We start from the raw sequence: 19,957 nt of genomic DNA, 5'->3' as shown, positions 1-19,957 counted from the left end.
TCTGTGTGCTCTTTGCCTTTGTGTGGGTTCCAGGCTCCTCTCGTCACATTTCCATTCAAGGTCATGCCGCCTCCAGAGCACTTGCCTCCTTCCCTTTTTTTTGAGACGGAGTCTCGCTCTGTCGCCCAGGCTGGAGTGCAGTGGCACAATCTCGGCTCACTGCAAGCTCCGCCTCCCGGGTTCGCGCCATTCTCCTGCCTCAGCCTCTCCGAGTAGCTGGGACTACAGGCGCCCGCCACTACGCCCGGCTAATTTTTTTTTTTTTTTTTTTTTGTATTTTTAGTAGAGACGGGGTTTCACCGTGGTCTCAATCTCCTGACCTCGTGATCCGCCCGCCTCGGGCTCCCAAAGTGCTGGGATTACAAGCGTGAGCCACCGTGCCCGGCCGCCTCCTTCCCTTTTATTTGGTGCCTTGGTAGGTGCCTCCTAGCCTCTTTAGAAGTAGGTTTGGAAGAACAAAGTGCCTCCATTTCTGGCTACAGCCCAGAGCACAGCTTAACCTACTCTCCTCTCTGCACAAGACTTGGCTGTCCCCTTCCCACTCCCACTCCATCCCAGCCTGAGCTCTTGGCTCACAACTCCAGAAAACTCAAACCGGCCCTGGGTGCCCCAAGGACCCCTTCTTCCTCCCACCTATCGGGATATCGGTTGAGTGTCTGTCAGCCTGAAGTGCACTTTCTGGGCTTGGTCTTTGTGGGGAACTTCCATCTGATAAGGTCTCCTTTGTTCCCTCTTTGTTTTTCCTCCCAAGGTCCCCCAGGGGGCTTCACTGGGGGGAAGGTTGATGCTGATGGCTACCTCTCCAGAAACTCCAAGGTCTGGCCCTGTGGGCATGTCCCCTCTACCCTCAGACTCTGCGGAGGTTCCTAAAGGAGGCTGATTTCCCCAGAGGCATCCTTGCTGGAAGAGGTGGTTTGGTCACTTGGAGCTGGTGTTTCTGGTTTATCTGGCTTAGTTTTCATCAGATTTCCTTGTCCTCTCCATCAGAAACGCCCAAGCGTCCCCTATTTGCTCTGCGGCCACCTCTACTCATTCTGCTCCCTCTTTCTTATGCTGGTTTGCCTGTCAGGAGCCTGCCTTGGTTCCTGGAATGGAATGAGCTGGTAGCTGTGGAAGGACCGTGCCCCAGGCGTTTTCCCTCGCTCCCTGGACAGATTCAAATTCTCCTTTAGTCCCTTCCAAGAGCAGAGTCAGTTCGCCTAGGGTCTTCTTGAGCCCCTTGAATCCCATCCAAAGTTTCCCTAGTTAAGAAGGGCCAGCCATACCCCACAGGTTGCCTGGAAGAGTAGCCACTGCTCCTTGTACCCCAGGAAGGACAGTCAGGACCAAGTCATCCTTGGTCCTGTGATAGAAGTGGCTTCTCAGTTCCTCTCCACTAGTGCTCTTTTCTCTCTTGTCACTGGGGGAGTATTGAGCCACTGAGGGCTGGCAGAAGGGCCCCTGGAGCCTGTCACCAAATGCCTGTCTGCACTCATGCCCTCCCTGAAATGCCACAGATCAGACAGGCATCTCGCCCTGGTCATGAAGGCCCCGGGCAGGAAGAAGGTGGCCTCTATGGCCTGGAGACCTTTCAGAAGGTTACTCTGAACCTGCCTACCCATCTTGAACTGCCCCTAAAGTATTGCTCCCCTGTGTTTTCAGGCTGTCCCTGTGTGCCTCAGGGTGTCTGGCCTCCTTTTCTTCCCAGACTGTGTGGGAGGCAAGGGGAAACTGAGGGGGATGTCACCACCCAGCAAAAGATCTTTGCTAGGGAAATGACCTCCCTGAGGATGGGGAAGGAAACACTAATCCACCTTCCAGATCTTTATAACTTCACTTGGAATCTCTTCCTAAAGCTGAACCTAAATCTCATTTGCCCTAACCCAAGCGTTCCCCTGCCACTGTGAACACAGATCCTACCCAGTTCAGTGAAAGGAGCTTCCTTTCACCTGTCCTGTCTCCTACCAGGGAAGTCCTAACAACACCAGCACCATTGCCTGCTTTGTCTCACTGCCTGCTTAGCCATCCATGATTTTTTATTTCAGCCTTTGTCCTGAAATTCTTTCTCCCTTCTTCGTAGAAGTACTGTTTCCCATCTAAAATTGCTAAGCCTCTATTTCTCTCTGATCAGAGATAGGGGCTGGAGGCAACATTGGGCCAGGGGAGGTGCCTGCTCCCTTTCTGTAGTTCCTGTGTCTATTCAGCCCTCGTCAGGGGAGAGGAGGGCACGCTTGCATGAACTCCGCAGCCTGCACAGTGAAGGAGCTCGCCCCAGGAGCCCCCACTTTGATGGCTTTTTGTATTTGTGTTTGACTGTGTCTCAGCATGAGCCTCTGCCCGAGTGAATGTTCTGCTCATTAGAGTCTCTAGAAAGTTGTCCTTTCCTGACCACAGACGTCACTTCTGGGCTTGTTTTCTTGGGACCGAAGCTGACATTGCAGATGGTAATGGCTATGTGTGCTTTAGCTTGTTCCATTGGCAAAACATACTAATTAAACTTCAAATGAACCAATTCTTGTCTCTTTACAATGTACCTTGGCTTAAAGTTGGAGTTTTAGCCAGAATTTCCGTTGGCCTGTTACAACACATGCAAAAATGCTGGGTATTCTAGGGTGTTTCGCAGCAAACGCTGCTTCTCTGGATCCTGCTCCTTGGTAGAGATTTTTTAAAAGTACAAATTCCTCCCCCAACCCCATACCATTGGAAGTATCAATGTGCCAATTGTTCTAGGTTTAGAAATCTGGGAAGTGCTTCTGTGATGGGCCGTGACCCTTAAAAGATGTGTAATGTTTGAACAAAATAAAATGGAGGAATGTTAGATATCTTCATGTGAAGTTCCTTCTAGGCATACTCTGGACACATGCGCACACATGTATACACACATAGGTCACACATGCATGTATGCATGTATACAAAATACACCCCACACATGAATCCACACACCCACACATGCACACACGTACACACACATAACATGCACACACTTATGTTATGTGTGTGTACATGTGTGTCCTTGCAGCTGTGCTGTGTCAGAAGCCCAGCCTAGCATCTACCTGGTGTGTGATCTTGGACAAGTCGCTGCCTCTCTTTGGGTCTCTGCAGCTGTCAGAGGTTGGATTAGATCATCTCCAAAGTGCTTTGCAATGGTAACACTCTTTGGAAATAGATTTTATAACTCTCTAGCTCTGCAAACTATTTGCCCAGACCGCCAGCAGCTGTACTGCCAAAAAGCTCTTCCCCTCAAGGCATGCCACTCATCGTGTCTCTCTTGTAAACATCCTAACATATTAAAAAGTCTTCTCATCCACTCTTCTCAAACTTGGCTACATATTGGAATCACCTGGAAATTTAAAACAATGCAAATGCCTGAGTCCCACCCCCAGAGATTCTGACTTAGTGAATATGAAGGACGGCGTGGGCATCAGGGCTTCAGAAACTCCCAGGTGATTCTCATGTGTAGCCAAGTTGGAGAACCACTGTTCTAGTCCCTGTCCTTCACTCACATAGATCCAGCATGGGGGATCACCCCTATACAGTGACATACACCCATGTCTTTCTCTCATACACACACACACACACACACACACTTGCACACTTAATGTAGTAGTTGCTGGCGAGAGCCTTTGACTCTGAACCCCACCTGAACCCATCGACCCTTGCCCACTCTAACCCACCACCCTGCCCCCTCGCGCCCATCCTGTCCCCACAGGATGCTCCCACGCTCTGCCCAGTCCTCAGGCTTGGTGGTGGCCATGAACAGATCTGCCGAAAGAGCAGCAGGATTGCGGCAGAGCTGGGTCTGAACGCGTCCCAGCAGAGCCTGAGGGAGTCACATGGGCTGGAGAGGGAGAAGAAAGAACACAGGCCACAGCAACCCAGTTTGTTTCAGCATTTCTGTTCAGTACGTACACCCAGGAAAAAGTCAAGAGCCACACCAAAGTGCTCGGTGAGGCTGTGCTGAACTCCTTGCTCTCCCCATCTCCTAGAAGCTGCCGAGTTGGGGAGGCATGCTCCCAGCAGCCCAGCAGAGGGGGCAGGATGCCCACGGTGCTCCCAGCAGCCCAGCAGAGGGGGCAGGAGGCTGGCCGGCGAGTCCTCCCTCCAGGAGCTGGAACCATCCTGCAGACACAGTCCACTCCTGCCCACTCCGAAACACCTCTGAGGGTATTGTCTCAGCAGTAGCTTCCTGGCAGTTCTTGTTATCTCATTTAAATTCCTATTGCTGTGGGCCTAGCTTTTCTGGGCACCACGGGTGAAAGATTTCAGAGGGTGAAGTAAAGGCATTTTCAAGACTAAAAGAAAATGAGCTTCCTTTCTCAAGCTTTTCATGCTGAAGGACAGATGGGCTTTCTTCAAATACAGAATATGCTAGAAGAAGCATCAGCCTTAAGGGAGACAGAGTCAGCAAGAATCTGTTCCGAGCAGCTTGCCCTGTGACAAAGGAGGAGGATTTGAGGGGAGGGAAAGTGGAGAAAGCGGGTTTCCCTATGACCTCTGTCTGCAGGAAGGCTGATGTCCTGAGAGCCTTCTCTATGTAGAACCTGGGCCTGGGATTGGGGGTGTGGAGTGTGGATCTACCAAAGGTGAAGATTCCTTGCTTCAGGGAGCTCCCAGCTTGGTTGGGGAGACCCAGGCCCTACCTTCTGGGAGGAGTGCGCGCACGCATAAACACACACACACACACACACACACACACACAGTGTACAGAAGCCACACTCCAAGGAGCCCACAAGCCACACACACACACACACACACACACGCACACACACACAGTGTACAGAAGCCACACTCCAAGGAGCCCACAAGCCAGTGCAGAGTCAGCTGCTGGATTGAGTGCTGACATGGTTATGCTGGCAAGTTTGGAGTGCTCAGAGCTGGGTGGGGTCATCTTTAGGAGAAGCTGATTTTTGTGCAAGGTTTGAATGCAGGGGGAGGGTTGGAGAAGAAGAGAAAGAATGTTTCAGGTGCAGTAAGTGTGACCTATTTGAAAGCTTGGAGGTGGAAGAGGATGAGTCATCCCTGCAAAGGCTCACCTGCCCCTACTGGAGAGAGATTTCCACTCATCCTAAAGAAGAAGCTGCCACCAGTTTCAAAGGTTTTGTAGGTGAGAAAGCTTGAGTTGCACCAATGACACAAGAAAGAATCAACCTGTCATTGTCTAAGGCACTAAAGGGAAGCAGTGTGCCAGGACACTGGTTACCTGAGCGGCAGATTTTCTGAGATGGTTTTACACCCTAAAACACGGACGTAAAATCAGACAAGCTATGTGCACAGAGCAGGTTGTGTTGCTTGTATACCTGGGAAAGTGGCAGATGCTCTAAGGCACTTGCTCCTTGACCTTGGGGTTCTGTGGGTGGGCAGATGCTTCCTGAGGATGGCACATAGGTTGGGCACAATGTCAGTGTCACCGAGAAGCCACCACATCCCTGCTTATGGTGCATGCACCCATCTGAGGAGAAGAGGGGCAAAGCAGATGCTTAGCTGGAGGATAGGAGTGATTCTGTGGGGTGAGCTGGGAACTAGCCCCTCCCCCATTCCCCAGGAACTAAGAATCCTCCTCAAGGAGGTGGCCTTGGGTATTTGAGAGCTGCAGCAGCCCTCCTGTCTTCCTGGTTTACCCCACTCACCAGGGACCTCTTTGAGTGGGAGGAGAGCCTGACCCCATTCTAAGCCTCTAAGCACCAGGCATCAGAGCACGTTCACCACAAGAGTTGGGCAAGGGAGAAGAGGTCACTGACGCAAAGAACCAGCTCAGGCCAGTCAGGCCCAGACCCAGCTGGGGCAGCGATCTGAGCTCAAGGTCCCAGGGAAAGGACGACATGGTTCGCACTTCAGAGAGTGTCCAAAGTACATGGTGGTGGAGACTTGTATGGGCGTGAGATGGAGATGGGAGTAGGCGTCATTCATCAGGAAAGGCTTCCTAGAAGTGCATTCTAGAGACATCGGGGACCAAGTGGAAGAGTGAGCTAGCACCACTACACTCATTAGAAGCCCATGCTCTTGCTGTTGAACTTGACTTTTAGAGGGCGTTGCTTACCAGCCAGACACCCCAGGGTCAAGAGAGGGGAAAATCACTTTTGTTGTGGGAGCAGTCCTTACAGACAGAGCACACCTGCCGCCAGTACTCCTTGGTTATCTGGCACACCTCGAGCTGTGATTTCAGGTGTGTGACAACTATGGACTCCTCCCCTCTCTCACCACCTCCGCCCCAAATACTGTCACCTTCTTCCAGATCACCAGTGCAGGCAGGTGTGATGTTACCCTCGTTCTCACCGGAGCCATGCAGACCCCAACTACAGATAGGTCTTAGGATATGCCTTCAGGAACTGCCTGGAAGTGCCTGCAGGCCACAAGTGAGTGACAGTCACACCTGCTTTTACCAGAGTTCATGCTGGACATGGGGACTGGCTTTGGGAACTGTAGGGCATTCTGGCCTCTTCCTCCATGTGTCTGTGTGTCCACTGCCACCTCCATGGCAGGGAGGCCTCTACCTTCACACAGAGAAGAGTGTATGAGAGGGAGGCAGGCAGGTGCAGGGTGTGGCAGGAGGAGATGGTTCATCTGATGACCCAGGGGGAGAGCAGTGTCATGCTGACAGGTTCTCTCCCAGAAGACGGGCAAGGAGGCCCTGGTGCAAGCCCCCCCTGGGCTGCTTCTCATAGCAGGAGGCCTCCCCGGTGCTCCATAGGGTTCTGTTTGTCACCACCCCAAATTTTCCACCCAGAAGCAGCTGGCTGACCCACACCTGACCTTTGGCGAGAAATACCTGCTCACAGGGCCAGAGCCAAGTGAACTCTATCCTATCAAACCTTGGAAGAATGATTGAAGTGGGCTGGGTGGAAGGGAGGCAGACAAGATCTGGCGGTTGGCCACCCAGGGTCCTGACTATGAGTGTGCCTGGCTGCAGCCCCCTTCCTCGGGAGCACCAGTCCTGAGTGACTGAGCCCACGAGATTGCCTCCAGCCTCTTCCTGATGACAGTCTTGCCAGAGGAGCGCTTCCTGGAGAAAGGTGGAGGAAGAGCTGTGTGGACTCCACAGGGAGCTTGGAGGAAGCCAGAGGTTCAATGGCCCACACGGCAGAGTCCCAGGATGTTGCTCATAGGCGGATGGCCCTTCCGGAGTCAGGGCTGGGCCTGGAATATAGGGGAGGCCTCTCAGAGGACCCTGAGGCAGGTGGCCAACGAGGCGGTAGTGTGGCCTTTGATGTCTGCCCTTCTTCCTGGTAAGCTGAGCTGTGTCTCTGGAGAGGAGGAGTCGGCTCCTCTGAATGCAGTCAGGCACGTGTCACTGTCATCACACCACCACAGAACAGTGGAACTGTACGGGGCCTATGGGAGGTAAGAGGCCAACACTTTCTTTTGACAGAAGAGGACACTGAGGCTCAGAGAGAGCAAGTGACTTGCCCAGGTGCCAGAACCAGGACCAATATCAACACCGCTAGGCCCCAGGGCAAGCTGTGTCTGCCACAGCTTGAGACCCCTAATGTCCATGATGGAGGGGTGCAGGGAATCGGGCAGCACTCTCTGCTGTGGGCTATGGGTGGTGACCTGGCGCTGGACAGGGGAGGTGGCACCAGGTGGGGATCCCTGCCTCATTCCAAAACTGCCCCTCGTCTATTCCCTCTACTCCCAGCTCAGATATTCCAGCCCTGCTCCCCCAGGCAATGGCTGGGGAGCCTAAGTGGGTGTGGCAGACGGGGAGGAGCTACCTTGGCCAGGTGAGATCACTGCTCAGCTCTCTTCCCCCTAGACAGGGTTTCTGATGGGGGAGTCTGACCATCGCTTTAGAGAAAAGGAGTGCATATCCCTCTTAGGAGGCTTTCACTGGATCCTACTCACCCTCATCCCCCAAGGCCATCACTTAACAAGAGTGTGGGGCAGGCCACGGAGCCGTGGCTTGCTCCTCGTGGAGCTCCCAGTATAGTTGAGAGAATGGGATGCAGGGCAGAATGAGACTTGGGCTACCAAGAGCAGAACAGTATGTGTTTAGAGGCAGGAGAGATTGCCTTGTGCAGAGCTGGTCAGAAAGGGCTTCCTGGAGTGGGCGAGGTCGTGAGCTTGGCTTCAAAAGATGAGCAAGATTAGAAGGTAGTGGCCGAGGAAGGAAGGCATGTTTGGCATGGAGGGAGAGATGAGCAAAGTGGTGAGCCTGTCACCATTGGCCATATTTCAAGGACAGCAGGACAGCGAACAGACCAGCTTGTGCAGAGTCGAGGCTGTCCCTTAGGGTCTCCCTGCTGGCCAGTGAAAGGGAGAGGAGGGGGGTGGCCCCACCAGGAGCCCCAAATCCAGTTCTGTTTTCTGTGATGCAAAGCCACTTTGCCACTAATAACCCTAATGACACTCTGTCCTCCTGCAGAGCCTGTCATTTGTGGGTCTCCAAGCACTCCGAAAACATTAATTAATCCTCACTGGGCCTTTGAGGTTGATCGCCGCTCCCCCTTCACCAGCCAGAGCATGTTGGAGGTGAAAGAATGGGAGGAAGTTTGGTCACTGGTAGGGGCTGGGCTGAGATTTGAATCCAGAGTCCTGCCCCGAATCAGTCTCTAATCAGCTGTTGCTGCCAGACTGGGAATGTCGGGATCCTGCCTGTCTCCCCCGAGTGGGAATCTTATCCTTGTGGAACATGGAATGATGATTCCCTGGCCTGGAATGGCCATGCTCCAAGGCCCTCCAGACCAAGTCCTGACCTGTAGGTGTTAACCTACCCAAGCAGCAGCGGAGCCACTGGGCTCCCAGGAAGGGGACAGATGAGAGTTTTAGAGCTGTCCCTGCAGGAGTCTGTGGTAGCCCTTCCCTTGGTCCTGGCTGCGGAGGATGTGGAGATAGATGGAGGTGACATTCCCCACCTTCTCCTCCAGGAGCTCAGACCTGGTCTCCTCCATGGGCATAGTGGACCTGGATGCAGAAGTGATGCCCTGAGGAACAGGTGTGGATGAAGATCATGGCCATCCCTGTCCTAATCCCCTCCTTTCTCCTCTAGGTTCCATGTATGATGGCTTGGCTGACAATTACAACTATGGGACCACCAGCAGGAGCAGCTACTACTCCAAGTTCCAGGCAGGGAATGGCTCATGGGGATATCCGGTAAGGAACTGCTTCCATCCTAAAAGACCTGGAGTACTTGTGGGGACGGTTTGAGGTTAATAGCGGAGAAAACCTGCACCAGTTGCTAAAAAGAGTGATGTAGGCTTTGGTCCGTGAGTTGAGGCTCATCAACTCTGACTAGGTCTGTTGACTTGGCCATTGTTTCATAGGTGGATCTCGTTTGGGCTGACTGGATATTTCTGAATGTCTCAAATGAGAATATTTTAGGAAAAACATTTTTAAAAGGCATTTAAAAACAAGTCAATTTCCCAATAGGTCTGATTTGATCATGGATTTGGAAAATGTTTGCATTCTTGAGATCTATTAATGGACCAATTTAGATGTTTCTAGGAAAATCCTGAAGGGTCATCTCTGTTCATTCTATGCCTATGGTCAAAGAGCCAAGAGAACATGTCCACTGCACTGACTCCTGCATATGACACTGCATGCTAGAGTGGAGCCTGCCTGACAACCCAGACACATTTGGGTTCAAATTTTCACTCTGCTACTCAATGAGATGTGGCTTTGGGCAAGTTACTTCAAACTTTGGGACTCAGCTTCTTCACATGGAAAGTGGATATAACAAAGTACTTCGTGGGGTTATTTTCAGGATTAAATGAACTAATGTACATGAAAAAAGATGACAATAATTCTTAAGATGATTTGTTAAATTAACATGGGTAGAGGTTATTTTAGATCCTGTAATCCTGGCTCTGTCTGCTTTCTAAGTGATCTCAATCCACTATACTCCATCTATCCATTTACTGAACAAATATTTATTGAGCCCTAATTCTGTGACAAGAACTGCAGTAGATGCTCAGGATACAACCACACCAGTCAGTGCAGGAATTTTCTGCTGCTCTAAAATCAGGAGTATTGGACTAGATGACACCCAAGGTTTCTCCTAGCCTCCAAATGCTATGACTATTCTATTCTATGACTATTCTATTCTATTTACTTTCACTGATGCAACATTAGCCTGCATTATTCTTGGGAATTCTTTTGTAAGGCCCTCAAGACATTGTCAGATAGGGATTAAAGGCTGTTTTTCTGTGGGAATCTGGGGCTCTGTCTTGGTGGGGCCTTAGGATGCAGCAGCATTTGCTTTAAGACACAGATGTCTCACAGATATCACTCCTGATTGATTGTCAAAGGTCCTGGGTCCTGGGGAGAGGAAAGGGTGAGGAGTTTGGTGTTCTTTTGTCATTTGCTTGATTCTTCCATTCCTGAATTCTTTTTGGGGCTAATTTTTGGAGGCTATGTCTTTCTTACATAGTATAGCTTGGGGACGAAAGGAGACAATTAACTAGATTTGCTGTGAGTTTACTTCCCTCGCTTTTTTCCTGACTCTTGATGGCAAACGACACTCTTAGTGCAAAATAAACCCAGCAGACTGAGCCCAGTAAGCTGACAGATCAAGCATAGATGTGAATAAAAGGGCTTTGACACAAAGGGTGATGACCAAATTGAGAAAATGGCTTAGTAATGCAGCATAAAGGGATTAGATGAAACCCAAGGAAGGCAGATCACTGCACCAGCAGCCAGAATGGATGATTACGCTGACAGTACAGAAGGTACATGTCTTTACTTAAATGACGTTACTAGATCAGAGCTTAGGAGGCTTAGGTTCTAGTTCTAGTTCTGCCCCTCTCTGGCTCTGTGACTTTAGATAGTTTAATTTCTCTGGGCCTCAGTTTTCTCATCCATAAAAAGGGAATGATGATACTCGTGTGTCTACTTCACTCATGGGTTGATATCAGATGACATTAACTGTGAAGTATTATCAAATGGGTAATGTAACCATGGAAATTTGTCACCAAGAACTGTAAAGGAACTCTTTTGGGGAAGGTGTTTCTAAAGAAAAAAAAAATCTTCATTTGGCCCATGTTGAACATTTCACTTCTGGTTAATTAACTCAGTCCTCAGTCATCTCACTAGCTTTTAATGCTCCCAAACTGTCCTCACCCCTCCCTGTGCCCATTTTCTGACAACCAGTGAAAATCTCTTTCCTTCTCCCCACCCTAAGACCCAACCCTCCTTGCTCCTTCGCTGGCAGGACTGCAGACATGACTCATGGCAGGGTAGCTGCTGAGGCATGTCCCATCTCCTCTCAGTTCAGGAGAGGCTATGGGAAGAGGGAAGAACTGAGCACACATGAAGATTTGGCAGAGGGAGGAGGCCAAGTAGGGAGGAAGTGGAATAATTGATATTGGAGCCAGACATATAATCAGATGAAACCTGGGCAAAACCAAATGGGGTCCAGACATAGGGAGAAGGAGAGCAGGCAAAAAGGCAATAGAGATCTGTGGCATGAGATAATCCTATGTCTGTGGGATTTTCCCATGGATGGTACAACTGGCACAGGACGATGTTATTCCTCCCCTCTGGTGAAACCAATATGGCAGCAGAAGGCAGGGAGGGTGGGGAGGAGGGTGTAGTTTGTCTGCACAAGCATCATCAGCATATTTTCAGGAGCTTCTGAGAGCTGATGAAGGATCATTTGCTGCAGATACTTTATATTCACTCGGTCAGCCAACTTGTATTGAGCAATTGCTGGGGCACAGCAGTGAGTGAGGCGTGCTACAGAAACACAGTTGAAAAGAATCTGACTTTGCCCTCGATGAACCTGCAGTCAAGTTAGAAGCACAGAGGTCAACAGACAAATAGGATAAAGGCATTAGTTTCTGTACTGGAGCATAACACCAATACTGCCATTGTTCAGAATGTTTCTAGAACCCCTAAAATTTCAGAACTGTCTTCAGCATCATTTCAGGAGCCAGACAAGAAAACCAGTCTCATTTCTTTATTGTCATGACCTGGGTTTGACCAGAAACAATATTACTCACTTGGAGCACCTCACTCCTCAGATCTGACTCTAGTTCTAAATATCAAACCATCCTCAAATAGCAAAGCTTTGTCACCTCCTGTACATATCTCATTTAAATATGTAAAGGATCTGTAGGCAATTCCAAAAAGAAGGCTCTAAAAATGTTTAAAAAGCAATGGTCGTACCTTGTAGTTTTACCTTATAGTCTATATCAATAATTGCCTTGTAATTAAAAAACAATCATCATACTATTTATAATCTATGATTATTCACATCACAAATTGAATGTAGAGAGGCTTTCTTATAATAAGATAAAACTTAAAACAAAGATAGTGTGACACACAAAATGCATCTAGGGGCTTAAGGAAAATAAAAGACTGCTCCAAAGAAAGTCATTGGCCCAGTCCATGTTCTGCTCTCTGCTGGCCACACCAGCATCCTCCTCCTTCAGGCAGAAGGATCTGCTGGAGGACAACGTTGGAACCTCAGAGTCCCACAGACCTCAGGGAGAGGAAGCAGCTGGTGAGATGGAGCAACAGATGGGGCAGGTTTTAGCCTCGCTGCCTGATTTCTCAGCTGCATACTCAGCTATGCTGTTCTGGTTCTCAGCACCAAACCTGTGGAATATTAGAGCCCAACGCTTTTTGCATTTTACAGTTGAGGAAATGCAGGCCCAGAGAGGAGAAATTACTCCGTGAAGGCCACACAGCTGGTTACTGGTACAGCGGACTAGATCTGTGACCTCCTAACTCCTAACCTAGTGGAGTTTGTTTTCATTACCCCAGACATTTGCACTTCTTGTGACTGCCATTCTGTGGGTTTCCACAATCTCAATATTTGAACATTACAATTAAACACTAAACACTAAAGTTTAGGGATCTGCAAGACACTCATGAGTCTGAATCCCTCCATTTCCTCCCTTCCCATCCCCTCCGACCAGGCCTACTCTCACCATGGGGAGTCAGCCTAGCTCAAAAGAGGCAGCAGAGCGGCTCTGTTTTTCCCTTCCTAGACTCAAGCTGGGTTCACTTGGCTATAAGCATTAACGGGTTTCAGGGCAGGGTTACCAAATAATTGAGACATGTCTTAACTTAGAAATTATTTGTTGCTTATGTAAAATTCAAATATAACTACATGCCCTGTCTATCTATTTGTTAAATCTGGCAACCCTCCATCACGATGTCTCCCCACTCATTCCTGCGATAAAAACAACCCTCCTTTACGTGCTCCTCTCCTAGGCTAGGGACCCAGCAGAATTAATTTAGGCTGCAGTATTTCTGGTGGGAAAAGGAGGATTTTTGTCCCATCTTAGTTGTCCTTGTAATATGTCCCTTGAATATCTTCCTCTGGGTCAGCAAAGACCAGGATGCGGGGAATAGAGAGCTGGAGCCATGGAAAGGCACAGCCCTTCTACTCCAAAGCTGAAAATAAGCCTTGATCACATGGGTTTGTCCTCAATGAAGCTGAGGCGTGTGGACAATTTTGATATCCAGGGAATGGTTCTGGATTAAGATGACAATCCTTTTGTCTATCATCTTCAGCTCCAAAGGGTTTACTTATTTTCAAATCAAGAAGTGCACCCTGAGCATTCAGTTCTTCTGGGAGTCCTACCAAGTAAAATGTTCTTAGGTGGTGGATTGCCCTAAACACCCTGCTCAGGATCTAATCAGTAGAGAGGAAAGCCACTCAGGCATCACCAGCGGGAGGTCTGGAACAGGGTGACCACAGTGACTGCCACGTTGAAGCACTCAGTTAAATCCAGCCTGGCATGCCTAAGAGTGAGAATTCCCAGAATATAACAAGGGATAATTCTGTCGTTGTCTTGGCGTTGTCCTATTCATTGACCCCATTTCTCCACTTTAACCCAGGACTTACTAGCAAATCTTTCTTCCAGCTTCTTCTCAGTTGTACTTGCCTAACCTTACCCTAAGGAGAACTGATCTTGGCCACCCTAGACCTGAAGAAATGTGGATGAAGCCTCTGTTACAGATGAGAGGACTGGGGTTGCATCACACTCCAGTAGGGGATGGGAAAGCCAAACACAGTGCTCCCCAGGTTGGTGGTTCACCCTCAGTCATAGCCATGCTAAGCGAGTGTCCACAAGGGCAGAGCCATGGACCAGGTACTGCAGAGGGGCTTCCAGGGAGAAACACGGCAGGACTCCTACCCTAGCAGCAGCAGAAACAGACTGTCCTTACCAATCCACAGTCAACAGAGGCCATGCCCAGAGACAGCCTGGTGTGGAGGAATAAGCCCCGGACTTTGGCCAGGAACTTCACTAGCCGTGTGACTCTTAGTCGAGTCTGCTCCTTAACTAGCTGTGTGACTCTGGTCAAGTTCTTAATCTAGCTGAACCTCAGCTTGCTTATATCTGAAATGGGTGAAAATTCCTATCTCAAAGAGCAGTACGAGGTTTATGGAGGTGACAGACCAGATCAGCAGTGGGAGGAGTGGATTCCAGCCTCAGCTGGGCTGCTACAAACTGAGGGATCTGGAGTGGACTTCACCTCTCTAGACCCTGGCTTTCTCAACTATGGAGCAAGGCAATTGAACTAAAGCATAGTCAAGGACTTACTTAGGGTTGCATGTGGCTTGAGAGCTGACTCTGAGTAGCTACAGGGCCCCATAGCTAAAGTCTGTGTGGTGGTCCCTCCAGGGTCAGAGGCAGTGTTAATTCCTCCAGCCCAGATTTTTGCTTCAAGCCTACAGATGGATAAAAGCTTCTTAATTTCCTCTTTGCTTTCATCTGAGCACTCCAGGCACCAGGAAAACAGCAGTTAATTAGCCCTTGCAACAGGATGGAAAGATGGTAGGACTTCATTTACTTTAGCTTCACAGATAGGGAAACTGAGGCACAACAAGTAGCTCTGCTGAGTAACTACCCTAACTTAAAACAGACACAATTCCCTCTTTCCAAACCATGTGTCTCAGCTCCAAATGCCACTTTCCAGGTGTGTGAGCTGGGTTCCTTCGGCCGTGCCTGCCGGGCCTCTTGTCGTTTCTTGAAAAGTCCAGGTGAGGGACTGATAGTAGACCACAGCCTCCTACTCCCAGGCAGGCATGGATCCTGCTCCAAGAGGGAGCAATTGATGTGTTTGCCAACTCAGTGTCCCTGCTGCCAGCTCATGACTCACCCCCACCCAGTCCTGGGAGATAGGAGGGTCCTACAAGGGCCCCAGGCTCTCACCCCAACAAGAAGAGGCAATGATCCTACTTGCCAAGGGACAGAATGTGCCTCTGAGAGAAAATGGAGGTGAGTGAGTGGGAGCGGGCGGGCCGGCTCCAGGGGCACCCCTCCCTGTGGAAGGAGCATCCCATGTGCTTTCACAGACAAACTGCTGCCACTGGGACACTCCCTGTGTTAAACTGAAGGAGAAGCCTATTGCAAACATTGGTGTCTGGGTACTCCTTGGGAGGGGCCCTCCTTTCTAAGCCACAGTCCATCAGAGTGGCTCTGCTTCCCCTAAGAAGCTTCTGTCACCCTTAGGGTTGGGCTGAGCTCGGAGAGCTTCCTTTCTGGGCTTGCTCTCCCCTCCATGGCAGGTGAGTTGAGGCCCTGCCTCCTGGCTGAGGACTGGGTAAGCCAGGTAGGCCCCTTTAGAGCCCAGAGAGAATGTGGAGAAAAGGAAGAAACATTGGTCTGAGAGCTGGTTCCCCGTGACGGGGTCGGGGACTCCTCTCCTGCTGGGCCTCAGGCTTATCATCAGCAAGACTAGACGGTGGCTCAGACCACCTCCTTGTAACTCTGATGTCTGGCTTCTGTGTCCCTCTTTTGGGAGAGAAGTTAGAGAATGGCCCCATGTCAGCAGCATGGGCTTGCAAAGGGAGGAGGACACGGTTCCAGTGAACAAATGCAAGTGGTGTCCTCCAAGGGCAAGCTCCAGGTGCAGGAAGTCGGGATCGGCTCCTGGAGGAGCTGAGCTTTGAACTGAGTGCGAAAGGAGAGAGGGCTGCCCTTAGCAGACAGGATGGAGGGCAGAGCAGGAATGCCCCTAGGTCTGGGCTGTGGTCTGAGAGTACCTTGCTGACTGTTCACGAAGAATAGGCATCCCCCCAAAGGAGGGCAACTGGTTTCATGTTGCCAGCCCCTGAGGTCTCCTAAGCCTCCCAGGCCTTCATCACAAACTCACAACAATGCTCCTTGGGGCCGAGTGAGCATGCTGGCCCCTCCATCCTCCTGCCCCAGGGAGGAGCACCAGACCCAGGAGAGGGCGGACTACCACCAGTCACTGTCCTGACAGTGTGGACCCTTATAGGGGAATGGAGAGGGAAGGCCAGGGCAATTTGGTCAGGATGTGCAGGGAGACCCGTCACTGCCAAGGGACTCAGTGTGGCAGCTGCTTAGCAAGTGGGGAGTACCAAGCTTTGGCAGCCCAGGATGCGATCAGCAGTGGATCCTTCTCAGGATGTCTGCAGGAAGGAACTCCACTCTCCCCAGAGACAACAGAAGCCAGTTCTCCTTCCTTTAGCTTCACTAAGCAACAAGTCTTCCTCAATCATTTCCATTCATGTTGTGTAGAGCTCTGAGTTTATGGCTAGGCTGGGAACACTTATGCTTGGATGGGTCTGGGGCTGATTTCTTCCATTCTGATGAGATATTGTGAGGCAGACAATTCCCGGGCCACAGAGAATGGAATTCTGTCTTCTCCAGAGAAGGAAGCTTCTGGATGAGTCGGCTGTTGCTCTCTCCCCTTCTCCCCTAATATGAAACTTTAGAGAGAAGATTTGAAGAACCAAGGATAATTATAAACTTTTTTATTTTGCTCCAGCAGAAATTGGTGGAGTTTCATTTTGGGCTTTTTTTTTTTCTTTTGGCCCTGACAAAAACTAATCTACTCAACCTACAAGTCTTTAAAGTCCTTACACTATAGTTGAAAACAAATAACAGACAAAACAACAGCACAAGAAGATATAATTAAAAGCTAAATTTTGCAGCACACGCTAACTTAAACCTCTCCAGGCCTCGGTTTCCTCATCTGTCATTGAAGGCGTGGGACCAGGTGACCTCCAAGCCTTGCTTCCGCAGCTTCCGTTCTGAGTCTTGGACATCTGGGGAGGGGGTCTTGGGTTACTGGATGAGCCTCAGGTTGTGGCTTTCGGGCCTGCTTCAGCTGCACTGTGTCCTCAGTCAGCTCTCAAGGGAGAAGTGCTCCAACCCGCGGCACCTGGTTATTTAATAATCCCTTGAATTAGTGTAGCATTTTGAACTTGTACAGACTGCTTGTGTTTTCATCTCCTGACTTGATCCTTCAGTCTTTGTGAGCTCAGTAGGTGGACCAAGCTTTGTTATTCCCATTTTATTTGCAGGGAAATCAAACCACAGAAAAGCGTAGGGGCTTGCCTGTGACCTCACAGATAGATCTGGCAGAACTGAGTCTGGACCCCAGTGGACTTTGAGGGGGTTGTGAAGAGCAAGAGGGGGGAGGGACCTAGAAGGGCAGGGGGAGAAGTGGGCCAAGCCTCTCCTGCTGGCCAAGTTTTGAAGCCAGCAAGCAGGGCATGGGATTAAGTCATCAAAATACAGTCTGGAGGGATCTTCTGGTGCCTTTTTTCTGGTTTGAGAGTTTTCCTTTTGTCACTAGACTCAGCGAGACAAATGCAGCAGAAATTCCCAAGTGGGTGGAAGAGCCGTCCCCACCCTTTGCAAGGGTGAGGCTCTACTTTCTCCCCCAGGGCCCTGGCATGTCTCTACGAAGGCCTGCCTGCCCCAGGAGAGCAAACTCAGCTGAAAACAAAATCAGCTCAGGCATGGGGAGGGAACGGGGGATCTGTAGAGACACAGGTGGGGAGAAAAGCAGCTCTAGACCCGGAACCCCTCCCCTCCCACCCCCACAGGGCGCCCAAGGGCGATGCCTGGAAGGGGATGAAGACAGGCTGGGAAGGAGGCTGCTTGTGACTTCAGCGAGGGGTGAATCGCAGACTGCCGAACTGCCGTCCTTCAGAAGGCTTACAGGGCATGCTGTAGTTGGGGAAACTGAGGTTCAGAGAGGCAAGGCGATGGCCTGAGGCTGCACAGCTAGGCAGGGGAGACCAAGACTGGAGCGTCGTCTCCTGACTCCTGGCTGAGGGCTCCTGGTCACACTGTCACATCATGGTACTTTTGCCACTACGGGCAATCATGTTTCCCAGACCTCTGTCATTTGCGTTCTGCTGTCACAATTTTTGCAAAATCATACCAACTATTATTTACTTATTTTTAAGGGAATTACTTATCAGTTCCAGTGCACCTGTTTATTTATTCATGTATTTATTTTAGAGATGGGGTCTCACTATGTTGCCTAGGCTGGTCTTGAACTCCTGGGTTCAAGCAATCCTCCTGCCTCAGACTTCCAAGTAGCTGGAACTACAGGCATGTGCCAATTTTAGAGACGGGGTCTCACTATTTTGCCCAGGCTGGTCTTGAACTCCTGGGTTCAAGCAATCCTCCCACCTCAGACTTCCAAGTAGCTGGAACTACAGGCACGTGCCACCATGCCCAGCTATTCCAATGTATTTATTTTGAAAGGAAACTTTACATCACTCACCCAAATGACAAAAACCGGTATCTTTTGCCACAAATGAAGGCTAACCACAACCTTGGTAATCAATTATAATAAATAGAATAAAAACATGACATTATTTAATTCTTGCTAGGTACTTTTACCTGGCAGAAAAGTTTTGTTTTTTTGTTTTGTTTTCTTTTTTTTTTTTTTTTTTTTTGAGACGGAGTCTTGCTGTGTCACCCAGGCTGGAGTGCAGTGGCGCGATCTCGGCTCACTGCAAGCTCCGCCTCCCGGGTTCAGGCCATTCTCCTGCCTCAGCCTCCCGAGGAGCTGGCACTACAGGCGCCCGCCAACACGCCCGGCTAATTTTTTGTATTTTTAGTAGAGACAGGGTTTCACCGTGTTAGCCAGGATGGTCTCGATCTCCTGACCTCGTGATCCGCCCGCCTCGGCCTCCCAAAGTGCTGGGATTACAGGCTTGAGCCACCGCGCCCGGCCTTGTTTTGTTTTCTTAAAAAGAGAGGTTGGCAAATATTTAATAAACATATTAACACCCAGCTAGACTTTCTCCTTGTGGTAATCAAAATGGGAAAAAGAAGTCCTTTCTATGAGTTTCAATGTTAGTTATTGCTGTGTCCTTGACTTCCCTGGAGTCACCCCACAGCCATCAGTAGTGCGTTGCCAGCACTTGGGGGAGACTCCGGGTCATATGCTAATGGTCAGGATAATTTTCCCAAAGCAGGCAAGGTAGGAGAGCTGAGGCCCGAAGAGAAGAGCCATGAAGTAGAGCCCTCTGCCCTCACCGAGGTGACCTACCCCACGCCTGGCGCATTTAAGATGGATATTTCTGACTGAGCATCTACAGTTCTCTGGACTCACCAGGGCCTGCTGGGTGCTGAGCCCTGTAGGAGGATTGCCCTCTGTGGCCAATCTGGAAGGGCCCCCAGGAAGTCCTCAAGCTTCTTTCATATCTACCTGGGGTCCTAATCAGCTCTCAGGAGGCCCCACAGTGCTGGGATCTGAGTTGGGGTGCTCACGGGTAGCCAGAGACCCATCCTTCCCTCCTCTTCCTTCCTGGCTACCCCAGAAGCTCAGCAAGACTGGACTAATTCCAGAAGATCCAGGGCTCAGCTTTAGGTACCAGCTTTAACATGAGTCCCTGTTTACTCACCTCCAATTGTGTGTGTTCAGTGGTGTGTTTAGAGCACCACTAAGGGTGGCTGGAGAGGAACCAAACAGTCACATTCCCATCACTCACTGCACCTTCATTCTCATGGTCCTGGCCAGGACAGAGCAGTTATCATGATCACAAGGTCTCCTTGCCCACAGGCCTGGCATCCCTTGGGACAGATGGTCTTCCAGCCCAGGTCTTTGGGCATTAGAATTGTGACACACGGCTAAGCAACTACACACTTCTTAAATGTCTTCAAGAACCTCCCACAGTTGGCTCAAAGAAGAAGGGCTGGCACCCCCTGTGTCTAGAACCACTGGGGATGGGGTCTTCCAGGAGTTGGGGCCAGCAACTGGCCAGAGATGCTAGAGTTTCTGTAGAGGGCCCCTTAGCTACAGAGACTCTTTGCCC

At 50.1% G+C, this 19,957-nt stretch overlaps 1 protein-coding gene across 1 annotated transcript in view; it reads left to right on the top strand.

Moving 5' to 3' along the window:
* PKP1 (plakophilin 1) overlaps positions 1-19,957 on the top strand; it is a 57,301-nt gene that overhangs the window by 12,479 nt on the left and 24,865 nt on the right. The window contains exon 4 of the mRNA XM_055234085.2: positions 8,963-9,066. Coding sequence (XP_055090060.1) covers positions 8,963-9,066 — 104 coding nt within the window. The remainder of the gene's footprint in view (positions 1-8,962; positions 9,067-19,957) is intronic.

This window comes from Symphalangus syndactylus, chromosome 19, assembly GCF_028878055.3.
Source record: "Symphalangus syndactylus isolate Jambi chromosome 19, NHGRI_mSymSyn1-v2.1_pri, whole genome shotgun sequence".
Taxonomy (NCBI): domain Eukaryota; kingdom Metazoa; phylum Chordata; class Mammalia; order Primates; family Hylobatidae; genus Symphalangus; species Symphalangus syndactylus.
Note: the sequence above shows the minus strand (reverse complement) of the source record. Positions and strands in the feature narration are given on the sequence as shown.